The sequence below is a fragment of the Phaseolus vulgaris genome, chromosome 2 (genome assembly GCF_051622355.1).
Source record: "Phaseolus vulgaris cultivar YP4 chromosome 2, ASM5162235v1, whole genome shotgun sequence".
NCBI classification, from domain to species: domain Eukaryota; kingdom Viridiplantae; phylum Streptophyta; class Magnoliopsida; order Fabales; family Fabaceae; genus Phaseolus; species Phaseolus vulgaris.
In genome coordinates this window covers 29809782-29822203 of record NC_143499.1, presented here as the reverse complement: position 1 = coordinate 29822203, position 12422 = coordinate 29809782, and the positions used below count along the sequence as shown (strand labels likewise).

General features: G+C 34.6%; 1 protein-coding gene across 3 annotated transcripts in view; it reads right to left on the bottom strand.

The window, feature by feature from the left end:
• Positions 1-1777: 1777 nt before the first annotated feature.
• LOC137811327 (kinesin-like protein KIN-14B) overlaps positions 1778-12422 on the bottom strand; it is a 32398-nt gene continuing 21753 nt past the window's right edge. For all 3 annotated transcript variants that reach the window (XM_068613020.2, XM_068613021.2, XM_090298535.1), the window contains 9 exons: positions 7919-7974; positions 7599-7812; positions 6431-6622; positions 6130-6321; positions 5571-5921; positions 3488-3586; positions 3236-3376; positions 2991-3149; positions 1778-2477 (listed from right to left, as the gene is read on the bottom strand). In XM_068613020.2, coding sequence (XP_068469121.1) covers positions 2022-2477; positions 2991-3149; positions 3236-3376; positions 3488-3586; positions 5571-5921; positions 6130-6321; positions 6431-6622; positions 7599-7812; positions 7919-7974 — 1860 coding nt within the window. In that variant the 3' untranslated portion in view covers positions 1778-2021. The remainder of the gene's footprint in view (positions 2478-2990; positions 3150-3235; positions 3377-3487; positions 3587-5570; positions 5922-6129; positions 6322-6430; positions 6623-7598; positions 7813-7918; positions 7975-12422) is intronic.

Here is a 12422-nt window from a genome sequence, read left to right as displayed (position 1 = left end):
TACGGAGTCTCCTTACGAATTTATGATCACACGGGTTAAACAATATTCTTACCAATTAAATAATATTACATACCTAAATGTATATTACATTATCATTTAACAAAAAAATAATCATTTTAAGAAAATAAATAGAATTTATGAGAAATAAAATAATAAAATAATTTGAAAAACTAATACTAAATTTAATCATAGGTATAAAAATTAAAAACATTAAAACTTATAAAACAAATTGAAGATTCTAGTGTAATAAGCTATATGCATAAGTTTTACTTCACGTATAAATTTGACTTATTTGTAGATGAATTACATTTACTCCTCACATAAAAGTTTAACTATTACAATATTATAATAAGATTTCATTTAGCTCTTAAATATTTTTCGTATTTATATGAGTAATTAAAATATTCTAAATTATAATTTGGTTCTAAATATTTTATATTAATTATAAATTTTTTCTCAAATATTTTTATTATTTCTAATTTAATTGTAAAATTGAACTCAACCCAACCTACTTAAGTTCAACTCGATTAAATATGATCTGGACTCACTACAACCTAACCCGACCTTGTCTAACCTAATTAAACTTGGATTTAACCTGGCATAGGTCTTATATGACTTGACATCGACAACTAGATTTAGTCTTAATCCGACCCTACTTGAGTTCGACTAAACTAGATCAAGTCTAACTTAAGCTTAACTCGATTTAATTCATCTGGACATGGGATAAGCTTGACCTAATATAAAAAATTAATGCAAATAGAGTTTCATAGACTCGCCCATAACATCCCGCCCATGACTTGACGAGTTAGGTGAACCGGACCAAAACAACATTTTTAAAATATTAACTAATTCTACCTAAATAAAGACAAGTTGGCAAGCTGACTCACCATACCCAATTCATTTTATCACCCCTACTATGACGATACATTTAATCTTATATTTAATACTTTAAAATAATTTAAACATAACAAATTTAGGAAATTATTTAAATATATTTATGTGTATCATACATTTAATTATCAAAGATAATTTCATATAATAAAATTTATTTTAATGAAATTATACTTATAAGTAAAATTCACTTAACATACAATGTCAACAATCTACATTATATTATTCTATAATTCGCAAACATTATATTCACTTATTCTATAATTCGTATGTATATTAAGTATAATCTCTTATTATATATTACACTCTAAAAAATATAAAATCTTATTAAAATACTAAAATTATTCAATTTTTAAAACCAAAACATTTCTCAACATATACTAAAAAACAAAGTCAATAACTTGTTAGATTTAAATAAATATTCTTTTAAAAGATTATCAAATAATATTTTATATAGTTTTATATTATTAAAGGGATAAAAAAATATTTTAAAAACTACATTAATACGTCATAAGATTTCATATCTTCCCAATACATAACCAAGTCTAGACCCAAAATCAATCTAACATAAAAAATCTAATAAATTACAAAAAAAAAAATCTGTAATGAGAGAAGTATTACAAGAGTACCTAAATGCTCCTATTTAGAAGTTCAAATGAAAATCAAGTCTCACCTTTTAAACTTTCTAGTTATCAATCATCAAATAAAAAAAACAAGACTCGTTCTTTGGATTGATTAACAAAACTGCAGTGCTAAAAAGACTGATAATTACAACTAAATACAATGACATACAAAAATAACAGTTGTACAGGATGCACAAAGTGATTCCCAACACTGAAGAGTACCTAAAATGCTTCCACATAGAAGTTCAAAAGAAAATCAAGTCTCACTGTTTAAACTACCTTTAATTATCAAATATCAAGTAAAAATAAGACTTGTTCTTTGGATCGACTAACTTGATAAACAAAACTTCAGTATAAAAAAACTGTGATAATTACAACTAAATACAATAACAAACATAGAGAATAACAGTTGTACATGATGCACACAATGGTCCCCAACACTCAATGACCCCTGTCCCCAAACCGATGCCTCGGATGCAAGCAACTCGGGGCATACCCTTTAAAAGGTCATGTTCTCGCATCTTTCAGTGCACCCCCTTTTTCAAGTTCACTTACCAGATCCCTAAGTGATGGAACCTTCATAGCCAAGGTCCTATATAATCTAGAATATCGTGCTCGAGTTCCATCTGCAGTCCTTGCTAGGGCAAGCAATCTTAGAGCCTCGGGTAGTTCAGCAAATACTTGTTTCATTTCCTCCAAGCTCATATTTTCCAAAATGGACGGCCTTGGGGCTACCCTCATAATCTCACCCCCTTTAGGTTCCTGAACTCTGGCCTCGGCTTTAATGATTAGTTCTGAATTTGAGTTTGCTCCACATTTTATTATAAATGAAGAGGTATTACCCGTATTGAATTGAAGGACGTTCCATTGTGCCACATCAGTTCCAGATCCAGAGCCTGTATCAGTAGATGGCTTACGAGAATGTGACAGGTTTTGGATGCGGTCATCTTCTTCAGGAATTGACTGCATCATAAAAGAGGGTTTAGGAATCCCAAAACTCAACAATGGTCGGACATAGACCCAATTTTACCAGAAATGCCGAGATAGAAAAGCATTCATTTCAACTTGTTTTCATCCTTTTATACCTTACTTTTCCTTTTTCTTTTGGGTACAGCATTTCTTAAGTATATAACTGGGTTGATAACACAAATTTAGTTAACAATAATTTTAAAAAAAATGATAAAATAGTCAAATACAGAAAAACCAGATAAATCTTGGGAAGCATAAAAAAGAGAGACGCCTTTTAAAAAGTATACGACAGAGTACATAAATGGTAATGTTTAGAAGACGGTAACTCCCCCCACTCATCTACCCAATGGCAATGTTCCTGTGATTATGATGAGAGATGTGTTTTTTTCCCAGAGCAAAAGTTGTGATTTTAGTCGAAACTGAGTATGCAAACACAGTTTAAAGCACAATCTGATTCCTTCACAACTCAAGATACAATCAAGCCATATAGAGCATCAATTTGCTTACCTCAACCACTCTGCGAGCATCTGCAATGCACCTCTGAGCACATGGATGATCAATTTCAAGAAGCGAAGGCATTTGTTCTGTCAATTTATCAAGAGAACCCAGCACCGTTCTCTTCTTACTTTTCTCGATGATGTTCACAGTAGAAAGTCTAGTTATATCCTGTTCAAATTATACCACAAGTTATTGAGTATTTCCTAGTAGAATACTAAAGTTTGGAAAACAGATTTCAATAAGAAAAAAGAAACCTTGACTTGCTTCAATATTCTATCAAGTGAAATAAGAGATGCTAATCTTGCATCCTCAGCGGCAGTAGAAGGATTTTGAACAGGTGAACCACCATTTTCCAAGGTCAGTAAAGCTACATCACTTCTCATTTGTTGCAAAATCTGAAAATAATTGCCAGGATATCATAAATAGGCATTCATTTTTAGGGTTTAAGGATTAACACAGGCAATTCCAAAAATCTTTTGCTCCATCTCAAGTGTGAAATAAATTACCTTTCTTCTTTTGTGATCAACAGATTCTAGTGCTGAACGCAACTTGGCCACTTGTGTTGCATCTTCAGCCTCTTCTGTTGCCAATGTACTAGCAATATCCTGATAAGTCAATGTTAGGACTTAAGACTGAAAATATGAAAAAGAGTTTAAGAGATTGATTATCTCTTAGTTGATCCTTGTTATTTATAGAGGAAAATTACATCAAGAATACCAAGAGTACAAGAAAGAAAAAATGATATATCAAGGCAATTAATGCTAATAAGAAAAACAGCTTTTTAGGAAAGACTACTTAACCTATCTAAACAAGTTCAGTTATATAACCAAGATAAATTATTCTAAAATGAAACAACATCAAAATATAATTTAACATGTATAAGAAAATTAGTCAAACAAGTTTCTCTCATTTTTTGGTTCATGATGGGTTCAAACAACTAAAACCCCAATCAAGAAAACCCCACAAATGTTACTGGCCATATATGGTAATTGCAAGAATATAAGATGGATATTCATATGAATGAATTTGTGTGTTTTGGGCACAACAAAGGAACATATTACATAAAGACTCTACAATACTTTACAAAGAGATGGGCCCAAGCCCACATATTGAACATACATTTTGCACTCCTCAAACTAGTGCATATAAATCGTATACACCAAACTTTACAAATATAATCATTTCTAGGACCCTACATGATACGTGAAGACATCCGCCAACTGACTATTGGAGTTAACCATTCATACAAGGTAGACGCACTACATCCTTGAGTGATGATAAAACATAGAATGATTAGTCTCACTGAGTCATCAAATTGTTGGACAATTGCATTGAATCTACCAAACCATGCCTTGGGAGACTATTTAAGACGATATAAGATTCCTGGAGACGACATACCAAGCGGGAAGACTCCCCTTAAGCAACAACCAGGAGGTTCTTCAATATAAATTCCCTTCAACAAATCACCATGTAGGAAGACAATTTTTACATCCAATTGATGGAGGGATCAATGTTGAAGAGCAACCATGGCTAAGAATAATTTGAAAGAGGACATCTTGGTGATCAAAGAAAAGGTGTCACCATAGTCTAGCCCAAAGATTTGAATATAATATTTAGCACTAAACGAGCTTTGAGATGGTCAATAGTACCATTAGAGCTAACTTTGAATGTGAAATTTCATCGACAACCAACAATAGATTTCCTAGGATGAAAAAGGAACAAAATCCCAAGTATTGTTGTTCTGAAGAGCGCACAGTTCATCAAACATGGCCTGTCTCCATCTAAAGTGGGCTAAGGCATCATGTGTAGCTTCAAGAACTGACAAAGAGGAAAGGGAAGACAAACAAGTATAATGGATGGAAACATGTTATAGGAAGATGTTGGATGAGCAACATGGGATCAGATTCCAAAGCAAGCATGAATAGAAAGGAGAACAATTAACATCCTACATGGCATGGGTCTCAAGAAGGATAGACAAAATAGTGGAGTCAGCATGGAAAATATGGGAAAGAGAGTAAACAGGAAAATTAAAGAGTCAAGGATTTGTGTCAGAAAACCACACTTCTCCAAAGTGTGGGTAATCTTTCTATTTTCCTAGTTCAGTTTCCTACATTTCTCTGTTATTCTGTATCTCTTGAAGATAATACCTCATTGATATCTGCTGTAGAATAGTGAGAACATATACATAATGTATTATGATCTAGTCCAATTTCCTATGACAGAGACATGATATCCTCTAAAAAAGTAAACAACAAAATACATGCCTAGAAGAAAGTGTTTCATCTAAGTAAACCTTACTAAGGGACAATATCTTTGTGCATCCAATAAAAACACTCATTTAGAGTAAACATTGGCTAAATACCAAAGTGAAGTAAAGAGAAACACTTTATCCAATAACAATGCCAATGTAAATAAGTAGCCAAAGTCTAGCATGTTTACAAATACGTCAAACACAATTCACTTAACTAGTAACAGTGCCACCTCTCTTGAACAGTCACAAGTTGAACAGGGCTTTTTTCCAGTAATCAAGAACATCAAATAGTATCCATTTAGAATAATCATTCTAGACAGATTTAAGATGAAATATACCTTTAAGTGCTGCAGTTGAGAAGTATAGACACGTCTTGAATATTCAAATAGAAGTTGGCCAAGGGCATCAGTTTGGGGAGACTGAGCACTGCCAAGTCCAGCCATCCAACCATCCATAATTGCAGTTGAAATAAGCTCCAACTGACCAGTTGTTCCCCCTGGTGTATCATTTCCCATAACAGATAGAAAATCAAACTTCTCAGCAAGCCAGGACCTAATTTGGCGCTGCAGCTCTCCAGCTGGAGTATGTACAAAGAGAGCAGCAAGAGCCTTGTTTCCAATTGCAAAACTTTTTGCTTCCTCACTGATTTCCCTAAGCTTTCCCCCAGTTACCTGCTGTCTCCAGGTTTCCTACACGGTTTATTCAAAAATATAAAACAAGGTGACACACATGCATATTCTAATCAACATAGGTAAAAATAGGAGACAGGATCACCAAGAAATAGCATATTATTTATGATATTCAAAATTCAAACAAAAGAAAGACAAGGAAAACAAAATCCCGCTCAATAATTTTCTAGCAAATCTAACCAGAATGATTAAAGGATAATATCATTACCTCATCAATCCCACGTATCTTCAACACAACAGATGAAAATTTGGATTTCTTTTCTGGCTTTATATTCACTTTAAATCCCTGGATCTGCTCATCAACATATTGCACAGAAGATCTACCAGGACTGCTTGCTCGGCTGGAACTTCTACTGGGTCCAGTGTTGGCCTTTTCAAGAAAGCACTCAACTGGCAATACCTTTCAATCAAGAGTGCAAGATTTACTAAATTAGAAAGGTACAATTGGAAAATACAATAGCACATCACTAAGTATGCATTAACAAGTCATAAGAAGAAAAACACTCTACCTTAATGGATTGCAACTCTGGGGATCTGGCAAGCAAAGATCTTATATACAAGATTCTAACACGGGAAACAAGCATGGTATCCAATACTCGCCTTGGTTCCATTTTTCGAATAAATGAAAAAACAGCATCTCTAATTTCAGCAAGTATTTCATGTTCTCTTGAGGCACCAGCTTTGATGACAGCAGCCAGAACCTGTGGCCATTAAGAACAATGATGGTAAAACTCCATTTTGCAGGATTAAGCTTTTAGAGTGGTTTATATATAACATGCCCTGTAATGCAAGATCACTTGGTCTTGAAGTGTGGATACTCACAAGCACACCCTACCTTACACAAGTCAAAGATATGATTGCTGTTGAAAATTCCGCATCAACCAGATATATGGACATTTCTTATATATAAGTGGATGTAAACCTCACTTTATGAGCCGGTTTTGTAAGGTTGAGTTAGGTCTAAAGTACACTTCTTAATAATTAAAGTCCACTTCTTAATAATTGAGTATGTAGGAAAATATTGTATAGCCTATATTTTAGGGATTAAGTTTTATATTTATTTTGTTTCCTTCTATTATATCATTACTATTCCCAATAAATAGAGAACCATGTGTGTGCTCATAACATAATTTCTGTAAATCTTTCTACAAGGGGCAGAAAGGAACAAACCCTGGACAACCCACCCATATGAACTTAAGCCCTGGTAGCATGTCATGATCCAACTATTTAGAAGCTTAGCAATCAGAAGAAGGCCCACAAATGATTTATTTCAAAGAAATTGGACAAATTTTGGCATTTATAGCAACTAAATCTGATATTATTGTATTTTTCTTTTACAGGAGGATATTTCAAGTCCCAAACAATGCAATTTTTCTCCTCTCTGGTAATATGTTGCCACACAAATTGTCTGGTAACCATAAGAATACTATCACTAATAAGTTCCACACATTTTCAAACTGAACTAATAGCAAGCATCGTCTCATGCCTGCATTTTGGCAGCAACTCAAGCAGAAGAGGTAAGAGTATACAAGCTTTCAAGTTTAGAAGTGTGATGAGCATAGCAACATTCGTATGAAAAGGTACTTTATATAGAAATAAAGAACAATTTTGCACATAACTTCAATTTATCTGCTTTCACTAAAGTATAAACTGAACCTAAACATTCAAGATCCATACCAGCATCAGAAGCTTGTTTGCACCATCAGAAATGGCAGCAACTCCTTCATACTGATCAGGATTAAATTCATTCAGGGCTGCAGTAAGATATTCACCGGCAGGGGTAGTCTTAACTTTCCCAGAACCGGATTTAACTAAAGCAAAATTGCCATCATTCTTATCTGTCACCAAAGATGAAGGAAGAACATCCATAGAACGAGCTCTTGCAGTGGTGCTGATGTCATTACAGTTTTTCAATACAATGAGAATGAAGCCAGTATTCACAAGCTTAAAAACAAAATAGAACTGCAACATATATATAATGTAAAGTAAAATTGTACCTTCCCCCATTTCGAGCCTCAACACTAACTGATCCCCTAGATAATGGACTTGACAGCTGAAAATAAAATTAAAATCTTAAAAATGGAAAAAGCACCACATTCATAGCACAGATGCATGCACTACAAATAATGGTCACAGTACTTTAGATTCTGCCATCTATACCGCATCTATATTTTAGCAAATGGTGCTGATAGCCTGATTAAAGAAAAGAAAGCATGAGAAACAATATTTAAGAATTCATATAGTTAGAGCCACACAGACAGAAACCAGTTTAGTTTAGTTAGAAGTACAAAATTCTTTGCAATAGAAGTTATATTTGTGCGAGAGGAAAAAAAAACATTTCCAACTACTTTGTTGCACAGTTCTTTATCATGTAAATAATCCTTAAAAGAATGCAAAATGATTGCTATTTAGGAATCACAGACGCATATAGATGTCAAATTTATCTTCGTTTTAGTATGATGATCATTATCATGATATGACACTTGAATTAGTAAAAATTAGTATCCTATATAAAGTTTACTCAGCATAAGTGTAGAGGATTCAACATTTGGAGCAAATGGAGACCACCCATACATAGATATTTAGACTTGTTAGATTAGGTCTTAAATAGTTTGTGTGGGAAAATTGCTATGAGCTATGCCTATCACTATACCTAGGACTCTAGTTCTGTCTTTTGATTATACTCTTCCTTCTACACATTGTATTAGAAAACTATAAATAAATATAGTCTCTTTTGAGTTGGTATTAGAGCAGATCAATCCCACTCTACTGGTTGTAGTCTTGTTCGGAGAAGTCTCCACCATCGTCCACCATCCACCGCCAACTTCTACACAGTTTTCTATGATAATCCCCAGACTTGGAGCATATGTCAAAGTGACACACAACCTTGTTTGTTCTGAAAGCTGAATCAACCCCCACACACGCATGCTCCTTGTTCACTGCTGCTAAGCACGCAACGTTCACAATCCACCTTCCTTTCACCGAAGTGACGTTGCACCTTCTCCACAACACTTGTCGGAACTCCACCTCCCTGTTCCGACCTTTGGTTCTCCATTACCAGCTTGGTTGAAAGTCCCATCCATGGAAATCTTGACAAACCCTTTGGGCTCCAACTTTTCAAAGCAGGAATGTTCAATAACCTGTGGAATCTTCTGTCATGGTTTCTACATGTGGAAGAGGAGGACACAATACTAGAGGAGGATGTGATCATAGGGGACATCCTCAATGCATATACTATAAGAGAATGGGTCACATCTAAGAGAATTATTTCTCTTTGCAAGGCTTTCCTGACAAGACAATCAATATCTCTAAAGCTAAAGCTGCTGAACCCAAATTCTCTAGTGAAGAATACCAAGAATATTTGAGATTGAACTCTAATAACTTGGCACAATAATCTACAAATCCTAACTTGTCAACAACTTGCATCTCACAATCTAGGGAAAGTCAAAGTCAATGAATAATTGACTTAGGCTTAGGCACTTCTTATCACATTTCTGGTAACACCTCTTTGTTCTCATCTCTTTTTTTTTCCAAAAATCCTCCTTTCATAACCTTAACCAGTGGTTTTAAAGTTACCTTGAAAAGGGTTAGTAAGTTTCCCTTTATCCTTCCTTGAATCTAAAATTTGTTCTTTTTCTTCCTACTTGTCCTTTCTTACCTTTTTAAGTCAATCAACCTTTGATGTCAATTCTTTTGTTACATAGAAACATGGTACGGAGACTGATTGGAGAAGGACATAAATCTAGAGGCTTATATACTAGTTTGGAACTAGTTCATTTGTCTCTTGTTTTGGATCCCCATCTCCTAAATGTTTACATGAACGCTTGGGTAATCTTTACTTGTCAAAATTAAAGAAAATGGTCCCTAAACTTAGTAGACTTCAAACATTAGAATACGAGTCATGTTAGATCTTTTCCTAAGCAATCTAAATCAAGACGTAATTCTGCTATCATCCATTCTAATATTTGGAGCCAAGTCATGTCTCATCTTTTGGTTTTAGATATGTTGTCTCATCAATTAACAGATATTTTTACTAAACCGTTACGAGGGCCTAGGATTGATTACATTTGTAACAAGCAGGGTACATATGATTATATGCACCAGCTTGAGGGGGAGTGTTAGATATAATTAGATATTATTTGATATTATGAGATATTATAGATATTGTTAGATATTTCATATTTATGTAATGGACTTAGCCCATATGTTTCTTTTCCTATATAAACATAACTCTATGTGTTCAATATACACAAGGGATTTACCCTATTCTTTCTTTTCCTTTAATAGTACTATTAACCTTTTTCCTTCTTTTTCTATTGGTAATGTTCTTTATGTCCCTGGGTCTCCATTTAACTTATTATCCATTAGTCGTCTCACTCGTTCCCTTGATTGTGTTATTTCTTTTACCAAAGATTCTGTTTCTTTACAGGACCGGAGTTCGGGACGCATGATTGGCACCGGATGTGAGTCTCATGGACTTTATCAACTACAGATCTTTGCACATGTTGGTGCTATTATGGATTCTCCATCTCCCATTCATGCTCGGTTGGGTCATCCTAGTCTTGTCAAGAGGTAGCAGCTTGTTCCAAGTTTGTCTGATGTGTCTAGTTTATCGTGTAAGTCGTGTCAGTTAGGGAAACACATTCATAGTTCTTTTCCTAGTAGTGTCTCACAACGTGCTTCATCTCCTTTTGCCTTAGTTCACTGTGACATTTGAGGACCAAGTCGTATTAAGTCTAATTTATGATTTCAGTATTTTGTTACTTTTATTGATGATTATTCCATATGTACTTGGGTGTTTTTAATGAAAAACTGTTCTGAGTTGTTTTCAATATTTCAAATATTTTACAATGAAATTAAAAATCAATTTGGAATTTCCATTCGCATTTTGCACAGTGATAATGGACATGAGTATCTTTCTCATTTTTTTAAAAATTTTATGGCTTCTCATGGTATTCTTCATCAAACTTCATGTGCTTATATACCTCAACAAAATGGGGTAGCTAAGCGCAAGAATAGACATCTTGTTGAAACAACTCGTACTATTTTAATCCATTGTGATTTTCCTCGGCGTTTTCAAGGTGATGTTATTCTTAGTGCATGTTATCTCATTAATCGCATGCCATCTTCAGTTTTAGATAACAAAATTCCTCATTCTATTTTTTTCCACATGACCCTCTCCACTCTTTACCTCCCAAAGTTTTTGAGTCCACATGCTTTGTTCATAATTTTAGTCCTGGTCTTGATAAATTATCTCTTAAGTCACACAAATGTGTCTTTTTTGGGTTCACTAGATCACAAAAAGGATATAGATGTTTCTCACCTTCTCTAAACCGTTATTTTATTTCAGCGGATGTCACCTTTAGTGAATCTTCCCTTTACTTTAAGTCTTGTCCTTCTCCTTCTATTTCTTCATCTAATCAAGTTAATATTCCTCTTGTTGTACCTAGTGCACCTAAAGATTCACCACCGCCACCAACTCTTCAGGTGTATAGTCGTCGTCAACCGTCTCATCGTCCATCAGATGACTTTCTTCTAGTGCCAAGACCTCATCCCCCTCCGGCTCCAACAGTTGAACCTGATCTTCCTATTGCTATCCGTAAAGGTATACGTTCTACTCGTAATCCCTCTCCACATTATACTATCTCAACTCTTTTACTCTTGCCTTTCATCTATTTCGTCTGTATTCATTCCAAAATATGTAGGTGATTCCTTAGCTCATCCTGATTGGCGTCAGGCCATGCTTGATGAAATGAATGCGCTTCAGAATAATGGAACTTGGGAACTTGTTCCTTTACCATCTAGGAAATCAGTTGTTGGTTGCAGGTGGATTTTTGCTATCAAAGTTGGTCCTGATGGTACTATTGATCGTCTCAAAGCTCATCTTGTGGCTAAGGGTTATACCCAAATTTTTGGTTTAGACTATGGTGATACTTTTTCTCCAGTGGCAAAGATGGCTTTTGTTCGCTTATTCATAGCCATGGTTGCTCTTCAACAATGGCCTCTTTATCAACTGGATTTCAAAAATGTCTTTCTTAATGAGGATTTGCAGGAAGAAATTTATATGAAGCAACCTCCCGGTTTTGTTACTCATGGGGGGTCTTCTGAATTGGTATGTCGTCTTCGCAAATCCTTATATGGCCTCAAGTAGTCTCCTAGGGCTTGGTTTGAAAAATTTAGCAATGTTGTTCAACAGTTTGGTATGACTCGCAGTGAAGCAGATCATTCAGATTTTTATCGTCACTCGAGTGGTGGGTGTATCTATCTTGTAGTATATGTTGATGACATTGTTCTTACAGGCAGTGATCACCATGGCATCTTACAAGTAAAACAACACCTTTGTCAAAACTTCCAGACCAAAGATCTTGGCAAACTCAGATATTTCTTGGGGATTGAGGTAGCACAATCCAATACTGGTATTGTTATCTCTCAAAGAAAATATGCATTGGATATTTTGGAAGAAATTGGGTTGATGAATTCGAAATCTGTTGATACTCCCAT